General features: G+C 37.9%; 2 protein-coding genes across 3 annotated transcripts; both read right to left on the bottom strand.

Annotated features, from left to right (window-relative positions):
* Positions 1 to 44: 44 nt before the first annotated feature.
* On the bottom strand, positions 45 to 18,370 carry LOC103909498 (glutathione hydrolase 1 proenzyme-like). Of its 2 annotated transcripts, XM_073908338.1 has the most exons (16): positions 18,206 to 18,370; positions 17,953 to 18,126; positions 17,688 to 17,861; positions 13,749 to 13,797; positions 13,258 to 13,386; positions 11,066 to 11,196; positions 10,092 to 10,181; positions 8,880 to 9,069; positions 8,548 to 8,708; positions 8,312 to 8,461; positions 6,477 to 6,613; positions 5,073 to 5,263; positions 3,366 to 3,481; positions 3,171 to 3,292; positions 1,037 to 1,144; positions 45 to 935 (listed from the first exon to the last, which is right to left on the bottom strand). In XM_073908338.1, exons 4-16 carry the CDS (start codon positions 13,778 to 13,780, stop codon positions 792 to 794), a joined length of 1,701 nt encoding a protein of 566 aa, XP_073764439.1. In that variant the 5' UTR covers positions 13,781 to 13,797; positions 17,688 to 17,861; positions 17,953 to 18,126; positions 18,206 to 18,370; the 3' UTR covers positions 45 to 791. The 2 variants fall into 2 exon arrangements, with proteins under 2 accessions (XP_073764439.1, XP_021333880.3); XM_021478205.3 differs by lacking the exons at positions 17,688 to 17,861; positions 17,953 to 18,126; positions 18,206 to 18,370 and adding an exon at positions 17,206 to 17,308.
* On the bottom strand, positions 18,193 to 18,939 carry LOC137495365 (NLR family CARD domain-containing protein 3-like). The gene is made up of 2 exons (XM_068220969.1): positions 18,910 to 18,939; positions 18,193 to 18,810 (listed from the first exon to the last, which is right to left on the bottom strand). Exons 1-2 carry the CDS (start codon positions 18,937 to 18,939, stop codon positions 18,202 to 18,204), a joined length of 639 nt encoding a protein of 212 aa, XP_068077070.1. The 3' UTR covers positions 18,193 to 18,201.
* Positions 18,940 to 19,342: the final 403 nt, after the last annotated feature.

The raw sequence follows: 19,342 nt of genomic DNA, 5'->3' as shown, positions 1-19,342 counted from the left end.
TTCGTTTACTTAAATTCAGCCCAAATAAATAGTTTACAAGCACTTAATTAAAAACCTTTAGTAAATCCAAGGAATCATATTTGAATAATTTTTCTTCAGTGTACAGCGCTTTATAGCAGAAAATCACAAGGAAAAATATATTTTTAAATGTGGATTTTGATGCATCTTCAATTTCCCGATGCGTGCTCATCCTTTTATAGAGCATTTTATATATACAGACGAAGTCAGAATTATTCAACCTCCTGTTTAATTTTTATCAATTTATATTTTAAACTAGTTTTATATTTTAAAATAGTTAACTAAGAGCAGATTTTGTTCAACACATTTCTAATCAGTTTTAGTAACTCATCTCTAATAACTGATTTATTTTCTCTTTGTCATGATGACAGTAAATAATATTAGACTAGATATTCTTCAAGACACTTCTATACAGCTTAAAGTGACATGTAAAGGCTTCACTAGGGTAATTAGGGTAAAGTTAGGGTAATTAGGCAAGTCATTGTATAACAGTGGTTTGTTCTTAAGACAATCCAATACTAATAATGCTAAAGGGAATAATAATATTGAGCTTAAAATGGCGTTAAAAAAAATAAAAAACTGCTTTTATTCTAGCCGAAATAAAACAAATAAGACTTTCTCCAGAAGAACAAATATTAGAGGAAATACTTTGAGAAATTCCAGAATCTGTTCAACATCATCTGGAAAATATTTGACAGAAATTTACAGGAGGGCGAATAATTCTGACTTCAACTGTATATTAAATAAAACTAGCGCTAAACACAGAAGCACGTTCAGTATCCTGCAGCATAACCGTCATTTCTCGGGTCAGATTGAGCACAGACTTTCTTCCCTTTTCGTCCAATGGCCTGAACCACAGATAATGCAGTATCATGAAGAATATGATGATTCTTCTGCTTCAAGCCTTCAATTACTGCCTGCATTCATGAAACACACACAGAAAATTAATATAATCTTCCCTGTTCTGATGTTGTGCATTTAATTTGCATGAAAACAATATGAAGAGTGGATGTTTTACCTTATCAAAATCTTTCTCCACGTTCGTCACATTCAGCGTGATCTGAACTCTGGATGTATTAACAGACTTCTGCAGGTCAAAGCCAAAGAACAGGTGGTTTAAGATCACCTGGAATAAGAGAAACAGAAGCAGCTTTACGTACGATGGCACAATCATGTTTATATGTGTTTGGCACTGTTTTGCATTATACTGTACTTTTTGCACTCTATACTGTTTTGCATGTGAGCAACTCTGCTTTACACTCATTGCCCTGAGCCCTTAATTGTAATTGCATAGCTTACAAGATTTATTTTGACTTCTATTTTTAGATTATATTATATGTGTAATTGTATTTATTGCATTTTCTTTTTAAAACTTTATTTTTTTGTGTTAATATTATCTCTTACGCAGACAGGGTCTGAGAGTGACGCAATTTCCATTCTCTGTATGTCCTGTGATTTATTATTACGTTTTTTTTTTCCCCAAATGTTTTCCAAATGATGTTGAACAGATTCAGCAGTATTTCCTCTAATATTTGTTCTTCTGGAGAAAGTCTTATTTGTTTTATTTGGGCTAGAATAAAAGCAGTTATTAATTGTTTTAAAGCCATTTTAAGGTCAATATTATTCACCCCTTCAGCAATATTAGTGTTGGATTGTCTCCAGAACAAACCAATGTTATACAATGACTTGCCTAATTACCCTAACTTGCCTAATTAATTAACTCGATTAAACATATGTGCCATATATGCAATATAATTAATCATTATGTGGCATATATGGCACATCCCTCTTAGAAAACCAGATTGCCTCATTCAGTTAATGTGAGCTATATTGACGTCTTATTCAATCTATTATATTTTAAAATATATGACAGACATTGTACATTGAATTATTTTATATTTACCATGTATACAATATATAATATAATAATTATATATACATAATGTTATAATAATATAAATCAATATATTTTTTTACATATTTAAATCTGTTTATTATCTTGTACATTGAGGTATATTACCTAATATAATTTAACATATATATTTACACTCACATTTATACAGTTGAAGTCAAAATTATTAGCCCCCTTTTATTTATTTTATTTTTTAAATATTTTGCAAATGATGTTTAACAGAGCAAGGAAATGTTCACAGTATGTCTGATAATATTTGTTCTTCTGGAGAAAGTCTTATTTGTTTTATTTCGGCTAGAATAAAAGCAGTTTTTTAATTTTGTAAAACGCATTTTAAGGACAATATTGTTGGCCCCTTTGAGCGACATATATTTTCCGACTATCTACAGAACAAACCATCATTATACAATAACTTGCCTAATTACCCTAACCTGCCTAGTATACCCTAATTATAACAGTGCTGTATTATGAACCACTGTTATACAATGACTTGCCTAATTACCCTAACTGTACCCTAATTACCCTAGTAAAGCCTTTAAATGTCACTTTAAGCTGTATAGAAGTGTCTTGAAGAATATCTAGTCTAATATTATTTACTGTCATCATGACAAAGAGAAAATAAATCAGTTATTAGAGATGAGTTATTAACACTATTATGATTAGGTATGTGTTGAAACAATCTGCTATCCGTTACACAGATATTGGGGAAAAAATAAACAGGGGCAAATAATTCTGACTTCAACTGAATAAAATCATATATTGTATTGAGAGATATATTTTTGTTGCATAAGGGTGCCATGATGACAGCACATACATAATATTAGACTAGATATTCTTCAAGACACTTCTATACAGCTTAAAGTGACATTTGAAGGCTTCACTAGGGTAATTAGGGTACAGTTAGGGTAATTAGGCAAGTCATTGTATAACAGTGGTTCATAATACAGCACTGTTATAATTACCATAACTTGGCTAATTCAGCAAATTAACTCCATTAAACAGAATTTGATTTAGGGAAAAATATAAAAGAACTAAAATTGAACAAGAGGGTGAATAATTCTGACTTCAACAGTATAGTCCATTAATAAATAAATACTTTTTAAGTTCAGAATAATGAAATAAATATCATATTATATATAATTATATTTTTATGATGTATCAATTTTGATTTCCAATTTGTGTCTAATAAGACATTGTTTATTTCATATCTTATTGTAATCTGTTGATGTATTTGTATCACCTGAGCCACAGATGTGGTGATATTGGTCCCTCCTGCACCTCCGACCACCATTTTCACTTTGTTTTTGCGGTCGTCTTTCTCAAATATTATTGTGGGACACATTGATGACAGTGGCCTTTTACCTGGTCAAAAACATGTCAACATATGCATTCATATAGGAGACTGTACTTGAATCTCCTGAAATAGTCTCAGTACCTGGTTTAATTTTGTTGTTTTTGTTGGGTCCACTCATCAGCTCAGGTTCAATGAAATCCCACATCTGATCATTAAATATAATGCCTGTGGAGCGTGACATCACACCAGAACCGAAACTGGGGGAACACGAACATTAACATTAAAATGGCCTTCATGCAGTAACATCACCGTACAAATATTCATTCATTCATTCATTCATTCATTTTCTTGTCGGCTTAGTCCCTTTATTAATCTGGGGTCGCCACAGTAGAATGAATCGCCAACTTATCCAGCACGTTTTTACGCAGTGGATGCCCATCCAGCCGCAACCCATCTCTGGGAAACATCCACATACACTACGGACAATTTAGCCCACCCAATTCCCCTGTACCGCATGTCTTTGGACTGTGGGGGAAACCAAAGCAACCAAAACCCACACGGAGGAGAACATGCAAACTCCACACAGAAACACTAACTGAGCCAAGGTTTGAACCAGCGACCTTCTTGCTGTGTGGTGAAAGCACTACCTACTTCGCCAATGCTTCGCCCCGCCGTACAAATATGCATGAGGTATTTGGACATGTTGATATTCGCCCGAGAGTTAATGACTCTGCCAAATCTGCCGGACCACTTTCAACATGTTGTAATTATACACCATTGGCTTTACTTACTAGACCCAGACTAAAACGTAATTCAGACCTATTGAAACTAAAGATAACTAGCACTGACTGATCCTAAAATACATCACTGCCTTTGGTTTGTCTTGAGAAGTCTGTAAAACTAGGCCTTAAAGTACTCCATTCTATTTATTGGAAATAGACCAATGTTGCAGCTCTTCTATAGTAAACAGATGAGTTTTACCATTTTTATTACATTAAGCTGATCTATGTGTCTAGTAGGGTCTAGTCACTTTTAGCTTAGCTTAGCATAGATCATTGAATTGGATTAGACCATTAGCATCACACTCAAAAAACGTTTAGCTCATTTTCCTATTTAAAGGTAAACTATATATAGTTACTTCATGTATTAAGACTAACAGAAAAAATAAAAGTTGCTATTTTCTATATAGCAGGAACTATACTCTGATTCTGGCGTGATAATCAAAATTTAAAAGCTTAGAACAGGGGTCACCAAACTTGTTCCAGGAGGTCTGGTGTCCTGCAGATTTAAGCTCTAACCCTAATCAAACACACCTGAATGAGCTACTCAAGGTCTTACTAGGTATACTTGAAACACCCATGCAGGTGTGTTGAGGAAAGTTGGAGTTAAACCCTGCAGGGCACCGGACCTCCAGGAATGAGATTGGTGACCCCTGGCCTAGAATATAGCACCTTTACATTTCCCATCAGTCTTAATAAACAATGTAAATACAAAAGAGTCGAGCTTTAAATGACAAATTTATCTAAACTCATTTTTTGAAAATTTTGAATGAGATGCTAATGGTCTAATCTGATTCAATAGACTATGCTAAGCTAAGCTAAAAATGCTCCACCAGTTTGGCTGAATGGATTAAGTGTATGAAATTAGTCTATTTTTAAAAGGTGGAGTGTGCCGTTAACATTCCTCTACTAAACACACATATAATCATTTAAATTCTATCTGATTCACCATAGACAACATGCACGGTTGTCTCATGACTGAAAGGACAGCTAAAAATAATCAACTGTGAGCCTAAATCTGTGATTTACAGCTAAATCCAATGCAAACTGGGTGTTTCGGAAAACGTACTAGTTATTAATGCTGCTGGTCACCGCCACCGCACTGCCGTCTTTAGCCAGGACAGAGACGTGAGATGTGCCGTGGTCTTCAGGTACAGTATTAATGTCCTCCTGCTCATCATAGCTGGTCTGTTTGAGGTCATCTTTAATCTTACTCCTGATGTGGTCCGCAAAGCTGTCTGAGACCATGTTTTTGACATGCTGAGAAATAAAACAAGCAAAATATGTAAATAGAAGTGCAGCGAAAGGCTTTGAGAAAAGTTAAGTCTCTTTGCATTGAAAGGGAATGTTATGAAAGTCAACGAAGAAGACAAAATTTTGACAGAAATAAATGTGTGTGAGGGTGTTTGCGTCATTAATGTTGGTCTGCAGATATACAGTAAATGTGTGTGTGAGGGTGTTTGCGTCTTTAATGTTGGGCTGCAGCTCTCCATGTTTCCAGCTTTCCATTGTTGCAGATGTGAAATGTTGTTGTGCTGATTGTAAAAGGCTTCAGCCCTCCGTCAGTTCGTCATCATAGCGCTTCAGTATCATTATTATTCTATTATTATTCCCTCCAGAACTGTCTTGAGCATCTGTCTGCTCAACTCACACCTCCAAAAGCCACCGTATTCAATGCGTTTGGTCTTGGTCTTCTGGGGTGCAACTAATTTATTAGAGGAGAACAAACATCACAGTGGAGAATCCCAACAGTGCAGCAGACTCCACTTCTCTGGCTCATATGTGTGCAGGTTTATCAAGAAGTTATGATTTTGCTCTCTTCTGTTTCTCATTGATTGGAAATACTGCTTTATTCGCAAATGTGTTATGCAATATTTATGCAGTTTTGCGCACTAGTCTTTGGATATAAATTTAGCTATCATGCAAAGCTCTTCTGGGACTGGTGCCTTAAAACCTAGGTTCCTTTCTTCATAAGTCAAAAAGAAGCGAGCCTATAATCATGCCGCTCCCTCATCCTGGAATACTCTTCAGTCTGAACTAAAAATGTCTGAGCTCATCCCAATTACGTCTTTTGTTGTTTGTTAAAAAGGATAAAGCGAAGAGTCCATTTCTCAAAGTATGTCTTTTTATTATATTGTCATGTGGTATAGCTGTTCAACTAAACTGTATTTTTTATATTTTCTATTTGTTATTATTATTATTTTTTCATAAGTGGTGTGTTGCAGACGTCTTGGCCAGGCCACCCTTGTAAACGAGATCTTGATCTCAATGGGTTTTTATCTGGTTAAATAAAGAAACATATATTAGATTTTTAAAAATGTTTCTTGAAAATCTGTGGTACATTCTTGATCAAGTTTGGGGAAAAAGTGATCCAAGGATTCCAAAATGTAATGATTTTTAGGGTCAAAGCTCTAATAATGTCCTGGTAGCTGTGATAAAGAGCCATGAAGTGGATAAGTATAGTTAAATTCACCTCAGTGATGTTTTCAAAGAGCGGGTCTCCAAGTTTGCTCTTCTGGACATCAGCGAAGCGGAAAGCCTCTATTAGGCGATGATAAGTCAAAGTCTTATTTCCTGTTGTGGCCATACTTTTCCAGGAGATGTTGTAACCTGAAAACAAATGTTTAATCATTTTAAATTTCAATTTCAACAGTTCACACTTAGATACTGCTTGGTAATAATAGCAGGTTTGGCATGCTGTCCCGAGTGAACCCTGAGTTTGGAGATAATTGAGCCTATAGGGCTTTCGCCTGGTCAATAGAACATGTTATGAGAGTACGAGATCAGGTAGTTCTTGAGAGCTCCCCCTGGTAAAGGAGGAAAGGGGGATCTGGGGTGGATGGGGGGTTTCGAAGGTAAGTGAGTAATTTTAGCCAGGCTATACTTATAGTAAGTTTGGATTAATCTGATTGGCCAGCTGCAATCAGTCATATCACGTGCTCCTCTCAAAATTAGTTAGTGAAACCTCACTTATTTTAAGAAAAATGAAAGACTTAAGTGTGTTTGTTAGGTTTTTATAAAGTTAGAGCTGTCAAACGATCACGATTATTCACATCTAATATAAAAGTTCAGATTTACAAAATGCATCTGTGTCTACTGTATGTATATATATACACTAACATTTTAGAAATATATCAACCCAGGCTCATTCTGAAAATGTACCTCTATATACATTTCTGGAGAGCACCAAATATATCCCAGGAGCTACTTTTTTTTTTTTTTTTTTTTTGCAGTTTTTGTTTTTGCGAGTCCACCAAAGGCCGCTGTGTATGCTTTTTTCAAATCTCAAATTTCTCTTGTGAGTGCCATTCATGGCTGCTGTTCTCACTAAAATCCACCAGAGGCTGCTGTTGACTGATTATAATGGTGACTGATTTACTGACTGACCAACTGACCAATCCCTTACCCTCACCCTTACCTAAACCCAACTTCAGTGTTTTAAATAGTAATCCAGAAAAAGAAAAGCCCAGTGATTTCTACCACGTTTTCAGATTTTATCACATTCTTACCCTGTTATTTACTTGTTTATGTTTCTTTCTGAAACTGTTTTTTACAGGATTAGAACCCGGTTGTCACAGTCAACTCCGCTCTGCGTCTCAAGTTTGCCAACATACATATCGAGCTACCGGACAAACTGTTAACAGCGGGAAAGCCATCCATATGAAGGTAAGGGGTCAGCTGGTAAGTTGGAAAAGGAACGGCGTCATACCGTGCCGTAGCATTCGTTTTAAAGACGAAAGGCTGCCACATGTGGCTCTGGCTACATAATTTACGACCTCCAGAAATGTACAGTATACAGGGCTACGTTTTCAGAATGAGCCTGTGTTGAAATATATGCATGACTATTGTATACTATTCATTCATTCATTTTATTTTCAGCTTAGTCCCTTTATTTATCTGAGGTCGCCACAATGGAACGAACCACCAACTTATACAGCATATGTTTTACACATCAAATACCCTTCCAGCTGCAACCAAGTACTGGGAAATAACTATACACACTCATCATACACTACACACAATTTAGTTTACCCTATTCCCCTTATAGCCTTATAGTGCATGTGTTTGGACTGTGGAGGAAACCGGAGCACCCGGAGGAAACCCACGCCAACACGGGGAGAACATGAAAACTCCAAGCAGAAACACCAATTGGCCCAGCTAAGGCTCGAACCAGTGACCTTCTTGCTTTAAGGCAATCGTGCTACCCACTGTGCCAACGTGACTCCCTATTGTATACTATATTTGTTTATATATGCTGCTGTAAATATCTGAAATGTGTGAATGTGGCATAAACACATATTCACTCACCCTTCATTACTTTAAGGATCAGAGCCAGCACAGGTCCACCAAAAGGAGCACCAGGAGCATGAAATATGTATTTCCCCACTGTAAAGTTCAACGCATGCTCTGTCAACACTGGCCCATAAGCCTTCAGGTCCTCACGAGTGATGATTCCTCCTGCAGAAGCAAAGATTTGGACAGAATTGCATACTTTGATCATATCAGGTCAGATTTAATATATTAAAATTGAATAATAAAGCAACCTGCAGCTTTGATATCATCCACTATGCTCTGAGTCAGGGACCCATTGTAAAATGCATCTGGACCTTCTTCTGATATCTTCCTGTAGGTTTCAGCTAGTTTGGGAAATCTGATAGTATCATTTTCCTTCAAGACGATGTTGTTTGAGTCGCAAAACACTTCACTGGAAAACAAAGAGAATGAGCAGAAGCAAGATGATGTTATAATTAAAGAGAAGGGAGTGAATCTGGCTCTTGGATACTTCAATAATTGTACTTGTTGTATTGTAAATGTTGTATTGTGTATTACACAGTGATAATTACTTTAATAAATGTTGCTAATGGTTTTTACTTACCACAGAGTTGCATTTCTCTGAATTGTGGCTCTTGTTTCATTGATGGCATTGGCCAGGGCCTTGCCAATCTTAAATCCCTCTGATGCCAGCTTAATGCTGGGCTGAAACAGATCTTTCCATGGTAGTTTCCCGTGTCTTTTGTGTGCCAATGCATAGCCACGCAGTTCTCCTGGTACAGCTATGAACAACCCTGCCAATCAGGACAAAACAAAGAGGAGTGAACAGCTCCTTCAAGAACCAAAACATCCAGGCATCATTACATTTACATTTACATTTACATTTAGTCATTTAGCAGACGCTTTTATCCAAAGCGACTTACAAATGAGGACAAGGAAGCAATTTACACAACCAAGAGCAACAATGAATAAGTACTAAAGGCAAGTTTCAGGTCTGTAAAGTCTAAGAAGGGAAGTGTTAGTAGTTTTTTTTTTTTTTTTTTTTTTTTTTTTTTTTTTTTTTTTGTGTACAATTAGTGTGATATTCAAAGAGGCAATTGCAGCTTAGGAAGTGAAGTGGAGACTAAATAGTTGAGTTTTTAGTCGTTTCTTGAAAATAGCGAGTGACTCTGCTGTTCTGATGCAGTTAGGGAGTTCATTCCACCAACTGGGCAGATTGAGCGTGAGCGTTCGCGAAAGTGATTTTTTCCCTCTTTGGGATGGAACCACGAGGCGACGTTCATTCACAGAACGCAAGTTTCTGGAGGGCACATAGATCTGCAGAAGTGAGTGCAGATAAGAAGGTGCTAGGCCAGAAGTCACTTTGTAGGCAAACATCAGAGTTTTGAATTTGATGCGAGCAGCAACTGGCAGCCAGTGCAAACGGACTAGCAGTGGAGTGACATGTGCTCGTTTAGGTTCATTAAAGACCACTCGTGCTGCTGCATTCTGGAGCAGTTGAAGAGGCTTGATAGAGTTAGCTGGAAGCCCAGCTAGTAGAGAGTTGCCGTAATCCAGTTTGGAGAGAACAAGAGCTTGAACAAGGAGTTGAGCTGCATGTTCAGATAAGAAGGGTCGGATCTTTCTGATGTTATAGAGTGCAAATCTGCACGATCGAGCAGTTCTAGAAATGTGGTCAGAGAAGTTTAGTTGGTCATCAATCGTTAATCATTAGATAAATCTTATTCGCAAATGAACTTCTCTCTGAACTGTGTTTACTGGATCTCTCTTGTAAAGCCATTCTGGAAACTGGATTGGCAGATTTACTGTGGTTTACCTGGTTTTGCTTTCTCTGGGTTTGTACCAAACATGTTCTCTGAAGCGCTCATCGGAGCAGTTTCTCTAGAGTTAATGGTCTCCACTTTTCCTGAGGGTCAAAACATGAACATTTAATAGTCCACAACATGCTCCAGGTTCAATTTTTTTATAAACCTTTTCTGGCTTATTCATATAAACATTTGCATTACACTGAACAACACTGAACTTTAACTGTGACAACTGAACTGAAGAGTATTACAGTGTTGGGTTGCAGCTGGAAGTGCATCTGTTGCATAAAACATATGCTGAATAAGTTGGCCATTCATTCCGCTGTGGCGACCCCAGATTAATAAAGGGACTAAGCCAAATAAAATTAATGACTGAATGAACTGAAGCACTATTAGTTTACTAGAAGTTCCACTCCTTTGTTCTATCTATCTTATGCTGCTTTGACAATCTATAGTGTTAAACGCGATATAGAAAGTGTTGAATATAGAAAACATTTTTAATAAAATGTGCCTGCACATCTATGTACTTCAACTGCAAACAAACTTGTTCAGGCAACAAACGCATCAGAAAAACTAGGTGGCAGTTATTAATCAGAAAAACATCTAGGTGGAGATTACTAAATAAGAGTGCATGAACCTAAAGCAAATATTCTACACCAACACAAAGAGAGGGTATAAAAACAAATGCCTTTACTGCCAAAAATGTGTTTCTTACTCAGAGTTTTTGTCTTGTTTCTAGTCCAAATATCTAAAAATTCTTAAATCGATAAGCATTTTCAAGACAAGCTCTAAATATTGTGTTGTTTTCAGAAATAATGAGTCAAAATGAAGTGAGTTTTACCTTAAAACAAGCAAAATTATCTGCCAATGGGGTAAAGCAAAATAATTTTGTTTTCGCTTTGAACATTCTATTGCTTACCCCATTGTCAGATTATTGCCATTGTGGCAGACTGTTGTGTGAGTCTGGTTAATCCACATACTGTACCTGATGAAGCATTGTATATGGTGAACACCAGTCCTCCACCGATGCCCATACTCTGAGCATTAACCAGACTCACACACAGCAGAGCAGCGATAGCAGCATCCACTGCTGAACCATTGCGCTGCAGGATATCCCTGCAAAGACAGACAGAGAGAATCAAAACAATGGTGTATCTTAAATGGTTAGTTCACCCAAAAAGGAAAGTTCTGCTAATAATCATTCACCATTGTATCGTTCCAATCCAAAGACTTTAGTTCATCTTTGAAACAAATTAAGATATTTTAGATCTCATCCTCCCAAGACAGTAAGAGTCCAGAGATGCTCAAATTACAGAAAAGACCTAAAGCAGTGTCAAAATATTCCATGTGACTGCAATGATTCAACTGGAATCATGCGAGCATGTGTTTATCTATGTCAGAGGTGTCAAACTCAGTTCCTGGAGAGCCGCAGCTCTGCACAGTTTAGTTAAAACCATCATTCAACACACTTACCTGGAGGTTCAATGAAGCCTGAAGGACTCAATTACTGTAGTTTGATCAGGTGTGTTTAAAGAGGGTTAAAGCTAAACTGTGCAGAGCTGTGGCCCTCCAAGAATTGAGTTTGACACCTGTAATCTATGTCATCCATGTCAGGTCAGGGTACATTTCTATTACAGGCAATATAACACTGGCATGTTTCACTGCTGACTATAATGGCAAATCTGTCATATTACTCATAGTAAACGTGCACCCAGACCTGTGGCATAAGAAGTTTTTTATTTGGTGCACAAATGAGTTCTTGGAGCTTCAGTTGAAGTCACATGGACTGTTTTGACTGTTTCTGTTTCTTATTTTGGACTTTAAGGCATGTTCACACTATGCTGTCCAAACCGTGCCCAGGCCTGTTTCCCGGATCATTTGAGAAGTCTAAGTGCTCTGAATTGGGTTCAGGCACGGTTCAGTTGGCCGGCCCGGGCCTTGTCGGAAGAGGTGTGCCAGAGTGCGGATAACTTGGGATCAGAACCCACAACTGAAGACGAAACGTGACTTTTAAGTGACTGTGTTTATTAATCCTTCTTACTGTTCAATTAAAGACACAAACCCGTCAATGCACCACAGCTGTACCTTCAGCAGACCTCCTTATACCTGCAGCATGAGGACTTTGTGATTGTTTATGAGCGTCAAAAGTGGCTGATCTGTTCAGCGAAATATTTGACTGCATGTCACCACATCGCAAACCACTAAAAGATATAACTAAAGAAATGTCCACTGTGCTGAGCGAGAGCACTTCTCTAGTGAACAGCGTATCATCGATGACGTAAGGGTGTGAATGCAATGTGAGTGCGGGCCGTCAGGAAAGACGGAGACAAGAATGCTTCGGCCCGGTTCAAGGCAACCATACATACTGCGAGCACGCCCTGAGTGGGATCCTTGCTGTCTATGGAGGATGAGGGAGCTCTCTGATTACATCTAAAAGATTGAAATTTGTGTTTCGAAGACAGACTAAAGTTTTGGTATTAAAACTACACAATGGTGAATAATTAATAACATCTTTTTTTTTAGGTTTGGGTAAACTAATTCTTTAAAGCCCAACTCACACTGTGCAATTTTGGCCATCATTGGGTTGTCTGAGACACATTTTTGGAAATCCCGAAGATGCATATAATATTAAACTAGTCTCTGGTCTTTGATTGTTGGTTTGACATGTTCAACAACAGCCGATTTATGGTCTTTGTGATCAAATTTTCCTTCTGATTAAAGATTTGAGATGCTTCTCTGCAGATTGACTTCAACTATTATCAGCGTCAAACCAATAATCAATAATAGCGCCAAAGTTGATCATACACTCAGCACAGCAACTAAAAGACATGGGGGAAATGTCCAAATATTGTCTTTTTCTAATCCTCAAAACATGTTATGAGCTAAACTAAGGCTACAGATTGTTTATATTTGTTGTGGGGGATCATTTCAGCATGAAGTTACTAAACATGCATCCATGACATCAGATTCACAGATAAATCTCGTGTTTGATTGAGATGTTACAGTGTGACATGGGGATTATGTTTGCACAGTCTCTGATAGTAAATTTTTAAATATAATGCATGCTCTTTACAATACCTAAATGTAAAAGTATTATTAAAATTGCAAAGTGTACTACTGTATTGGCTTTAAATATTAATAATGCAGACATTTTTTTAATGGCTCTTTAAATCATACCTTCCGATCTCAGAGCACTTCCTGGCATCAGCCGCCACTGCTGCATTATTATAGCAGGTATTGGATAACACAATGCGCACAACAATGAGTATCACTATCACAATGATCACAAGGGAAGCAACCATACATCTGAAAGAAGAGCACTGCAGTCAGATTTGAGAAGTACAAAAGCATTGATTAGTCTGAGATTTAACTATTGGACATGTGTGTACTTGTTTTTATATCCCAGTGGGGACTTATACATGAATGCACACAGACTCATGGGGACTTGTGCCACACCGTGGGAATCAAATTCAAGGTTCTCATTGGCGAACATGCTTATAAATCAGACAGAATTAAGTATTTAGGAAAAGTAAACATTTTTTGTGGTAAGGGGTAGGTGAGTTTAGGGTATAGAGGGAGATAATAATGTACAGTAGAAACATCATGATGTCTATTAGTCCCCACTGAGATATAGAAAAAAGTGTGTGTGTGTGTGTGTCTATCATCACCTTGCTGAATTGCTTTTGAGACAACGAGCCATTATTGAATAGTCGTTGTCTACAAGTTTGAAGAGAAAAAAAGAGAAAGAAATTATACACACACACTGTCATGCACACATTCACAGGCATACACTAAGGCTGCGTGCGAAACCGCTTACTACTTAGTAGGTACTGCATTTGAATTTAAGCGTACTACTCGGCCGTTAGAAAAGTGCAATCTCTACAGTATGAATGGAATTTGGACGTACTACATCCGCCATTTTGTCATGGTCACATGACCTACTTGCGTCAGTTACGTTGCTTCACTCCCATTCATGAATTCGCTCGCGGGGCATCATGGGATAGCGCAGCATGCATGAGATGCGCACTCCAGAATCTCACCGGAAGTAGTAAGTCATCTGGGTACTTCTCGCATACTGGTTTTCCAATGTATGAATTCGGACATACTACTCGGCTCACACACTGATTTTAGTGTACTATATAGTATGGAAGTATACAGTTTCGGAAGCAGCCTAAGACTTCAAATGATCGCACAACAAATGCTACATGCTAAATGCTAAGGTATAAGCTGTAATACCAAATCGCTGACTTTCAGTGTATTTAAAGCTCGCTGCATAGAGACGAATATATTCTTAAGCACCTATTAGTGTGGCAGAAAATATCTATATTAAATAGTTATGTTACATACACATGTTTGGGGACTATATATATCAGACCACATGTCACTCAGGGGTTATAGATTAGGATTTCACCTTTGTAGCTTTAGATGAGTGAATGCTTCCTGGGATTAGTGACATCACAAACCCTGAAATGTGCAGTATATAAGCCTCTTCAAGCTAAGAAAAAAAAAAGCTTTTCTTACTAGTTTTTGTCTTGTTTGTAGTCGAAATATTTAAATAATTCTTACATCAAGAAGAATTTGTTAGAAAAAGCAAAAAATATTGCAATATTATCAGAAATAATAAATCAAAATTAAGTGAGTTTTTGCTTAAAACAAACAGAATAACACATAATAAACCTGCATTCAGTTTAAAATAAGATTATTATGCTTACACCAACAGTAAAATCACAGAAACCATTATTTACCACACACAAAGAGTGTAAACAGCAGTAAAGTCTCCATCTCTGTAATCTATTTTCCTTTTGCTGTCTGACAAACTGAGGAAGGCTTTAGAATAAAGCTCTACAGAATACAGAATACAGCTCTAGGTTTTAATATAGCTCTACATACACACTGCAAAAAAGTAAATTTTCTTACTTAGATTTTTTGTCCTGTTTCTCGTCCAAATATCTAAAAATTCCTAAATCAAGAAGAATTTTCTAAACAAGCAAAACATATTGCCTTGTTTTGAGAAATAATCTGCCAATGGGGTAAGCAAAATAATATTACGTCAAAAGAAAAAACAAGATTAATTTGCTCACCCCATTAGCAGATTATTTTGCTTGTTTTAAGGAAAAACTGACTTAATATTGGCATATTATTTCTCAAAACAAGGCAATATATTTTGCTTTTCTAAAAAATGCTTCTTGATATAAGAAATTTTAGATATTTAGAGTAGAAACAAGACAAAAAATCTAAGCAAGAAAAGCATTTTTTGCAGTGCACTTGTCAATTTGTATGTTTGCATTCACTACTTGCTGCTTTTTTATATATTTATTATCTGTTTATTGTCCTGTCTCTGTAGTTCTGTTGCACTGTAGAAGCTCTGTCACGTAAAACAAATTCCTCGAACATACCTGCCTATAAAGCTCTCTGATTCTGGGAATTGGTGGATTATTATAGTGACTCTGTGATTCGTACAAATAATTATTATTTTTTTTATCTCAGTGTGCTGCATTTATTGATATTGTGTGTGTGTGTGTGTGTGTGTGTGTGTGTGTGTGTGTGTGTGTGTGTGTGTGTGTGTGTGTGTGTGTGTGTGTGTGTGTGTGTGTGTGTGTGTGTGTTTTGTTACCTGGTAATTGGTTATTTGTCACTGGCTTACTGATTGTTTATTATATAAAGTATGACTTTGTTTGGTTGCCATGGTTACTGTGGTCTGAGTTTTAAGGATGAGGTTTCTGTGCACGCGTGCCTGTTTGTTCTTGAGGTTTGCTCTGTTGCTCTTTGGCCTATAGTCTATTGTTAAGCAAGAAGGAAATGTAGAAAGACAGTGATCATATTGAATCAATCACATTTTCTGATGCAAACAGGTTTCCGGTCAGTGTTTATCTTTGTTTGTACTGTTTCCTCCTGAAAAATCCAGCTTAAACCAGCCTAGGCTGGTTGGCTGGTTTTAGCTGGTTGACCAGGCTGGTTTTAGAGAGGTTTTGGCCAGTTTCAGGCTGGTTTCCAGCCCATTTCTAGCTTGGTCTTAGCTGGTCAGGCTGGAAAATGACCAGCCAAATCCAGCTTGACCAGCCTGGTTTAAGCTGGACATAGCTGGTTTTGGCTGGACTCCCAGCTTGGCTAGGCTGTTCAAGCTGGTTTTGGCTGGTCATCTCCCAGCCTGTCCAACTAAAACCAGGCTGGAAATGGCTGGAAACCAGGCCAAAACCCATCTAAAACCAGGCTGGTCGACCAGCTAAAACCAGCCAGCCATCCTAGACTGGTTTAAGCTGGATTTTCCAGCAGGGTACATGTCCAACAGGTGATAAACCCATTTCTTATAGAGAGAGAGCTGTTTTGGATATGATGGATGGGACTGGTGGACAGTTCAAACCAAATTAAAAATGAACATTTAACGTCATACACAAACTGGTGTGGATTTCTCCAATTGGTGAAATGAATGCGCTAGATGTTAGGGAAAATATGAGCATTAATAAATAAACAATTTCCCAAAATGTTCACTTTATATTCCACACAAAATAAAAGCACACACATTCAAAACCACAAGGAACGAGAGTTAATATTTCAGGTCGTCTACCTCATCAATTTGTGTAACAGTATATAGAAACAATAAGCAAACTCTGATTTTCATTTGCCTATCTCTATAGTTTTATACCACTCGGGTTTGATGAGAATCAGAGTCATGTTAATCAATATCACATCACACAAATCAACACAATAAGACAGAAGGACATTAAATAAAGTGGAAAATAAAGTTAACAGTATACATCTAGAGCAGGGGTGTCCAAACTCGGTCCTGGAGGGCCGGTGTCCTGCATATTTTAGTTCCAACCCCAATTAAACACACCTGAACCAGCTAATCAAGCTCTATCTTGGTATACTCGAAACGTCCAGGCAGGAGTGCTGAAGGAAGTTGGAGTTAAGCTATGCAGGACACCGACCCTCCAGGACTGAGTTTGGGCTCCCTGATGTAGATGGTTTATGAGCCGTATGTATATTGTTGACTTTTTTAAAACTGAACCTAATGAAATAAAAATATTGATATAAATGTATTAACAAATCTGACTCTATCTATTTAAAAAAAATCATAAATAATGAAATTAATTAATTAATTAATTAAAATATAAAATATATTACCGTGGCAGGAGGAGGTGAAAGAGAGCTGCTAAATCAGATCGCTGTCTAAATTATAATTGACTTGCAAAAAGACGGTTCATCAGTACACGACAACCACAGCACTGCTGAAAATGCCACTTCCTGTTATACTGCTTCCTGCTCATGCCTGCTGTTGTGAAGAGCTTTGATTTTGTAGATCTATTTGGCTTTAATTCAAATTGTATTGCATTTTTATATAAAACATGATATAAATTTGGGCGTTGTGGTGGCGCAGTGGGTAGCACGTTCACCTCACAGCAACAACTGGTTCAAGCCTCGGCTGGGGAAATGACCCACCAATTTTTGTGACATTGAATAATTTGACACAAATAACAGGATGCTGCAGTATTCTGTCACATAAAACATATTTTGGACACAGTATATGATGAAAGAAAGATATTTAAACAATCATAGGTGACACTCATTATTTAAAGTCACATTCAAGGCTTTACTTGTGAACATACTTGAGTTTCTGCAGTGTGTAGTGTGGATCCTCCAGTGTGTGTTGGAGCAGCTGGACTCCTGATTGTCCTGGGTGATTGTAGCTCAGATCCAGCTCTCTCAGGTGTGAGGGGTTTGAACTCAGAGCTGAAGATAGAAAACCACAGCCTTCCTCTGTCACCATACAGCCAGACAACCTGCAGAGACAGACAAACATACATAAAGTATCTACAGACATCAACATTATAACCAGCTGACTGTACATTATCCTTTATATGTTCTTTATACCTCAGTATCTCCAGCTGACAGCTTGGACTCTTCAGTCCATCAGAGAGCAGCTTCACTCCTGAATCCTGCAGGTCATTGTTACTCAGGTCCAGCTCTCTTAGGACAAAGTTTAAGGATTGAAGAACTGACAACACAATTTCACAATCCTGAGCAGAGAGATTACAGCCAGCAAGACTGGAAGAAGAGGAAAACACACAGTAAATAAATTTCTCCCAAAACTAATTTGAACACTAACACTTGGTCAAACACTCACAGAGCTCTTGTGCAGTTGCTGACGGCTGGTATCAGTCTTCTTCTGCCCTCATCTGATGTGTTGTATTTCTGGAGCTCCAGCTCATCCAGCACCTCCTCTGACATCTGAAGCATGTAGGCGATTGTTGAGCAGTGAGCAGGAGAGAGTTTCTTCTCTGACTGTTTGTCTGATTTCACAAACTCCTGAATCTCTCTGGACAGAGTCTGATCTTTCACTTCCAGCAGACAGAGGAACAGATTGATGGATCTTTCAGTGGAGAGTCCATGTCCATCTCTGATCTTCTCTTTAATGTACTGTGTGCTTCTCCTGATGCTCTCTGAGCTCTTCTCTGTGTGTGTCAGTAGATCCTGGAAGAGTCTCTGATTGGACTCCAGTGAGACGCCCAGCAGGAACCGCAGGAACAGATCCAGACGCCCATTCTCACTCTCAATGGCTTTATCTACTGCTTCCCTATGCAGATAAATTACATCTAAAAAACGAGATGTGTCCACATTCTGCATCACATAAAGGTGAAACAAATAAAAAGCAGCAAGAAACTCCTGAACGCTCAGATGGATGAAGCTGTAGACTTTCCTCTGATGAATCACAGATTCCTCCTTAAAGACCTGCATTAAAACGAGCATGATCAGCATTAAAACCAGCATAAAATCTTGCAAGACCAGTATAGAAACCAGCAAGACCTGCATGCCAGCATCAAAACATACCTTACAAGCATTTTCTGCAGGATTGCTCATGTTTAAAAAGGTTTGATGCTTCCTCACATTTCTCAGTGTAGTTAACTAACTTGTAAGCAGGCATGCATTGCTTTTGGTGGTGGTGTGCTAACATGCATGCATTAGCAGTAAAACTTCTGAAATGGCCTTGCTGAAAAATCCAGCTTCAACCAGCCTAGGATGGCTGGCTGGTTTTAGCTGGTCTACCAGCCTGGTTTTAGACTCCGAGGCTGGTTACCAGCCATTCCTAGCCTGGTCTTAGCTGGTCTGGTTGGGATATGACCAGCTAAAACCAGCCTAGTCGGGCTGGGAGCCCAGCCAAAACTAGCTATGTTCAGCTTAAACCAGGATGGTCAAGCTGGTTGTAGATGCTTTTTTCCAGCCTGACCAGCTAAGACCGGGCTGGAAATGGCTGGAAACCAGT

The sequence above is a fragment of the Danio rerio genome, chromosome 1, assembly GCF_049306965.1.
Source record: "Danio rerio strain Tuebingen ecotype United States chromosome 1, GRCz12tu, whole genome shotgun sequence".
In the NCBI taxonomy this organism is placed as follows: domain Eukaryota; kingdom Metazoa; phylum Chordata; class Actinopteri; order Cypriniformes; family Danionidae; genus Danio; species Danio rerio.
The sequence above is the reverse complement of the archived record's forward strand: the minus strand, read 5'-3'. Positions and strand labels throughout refer to the sequence as shown.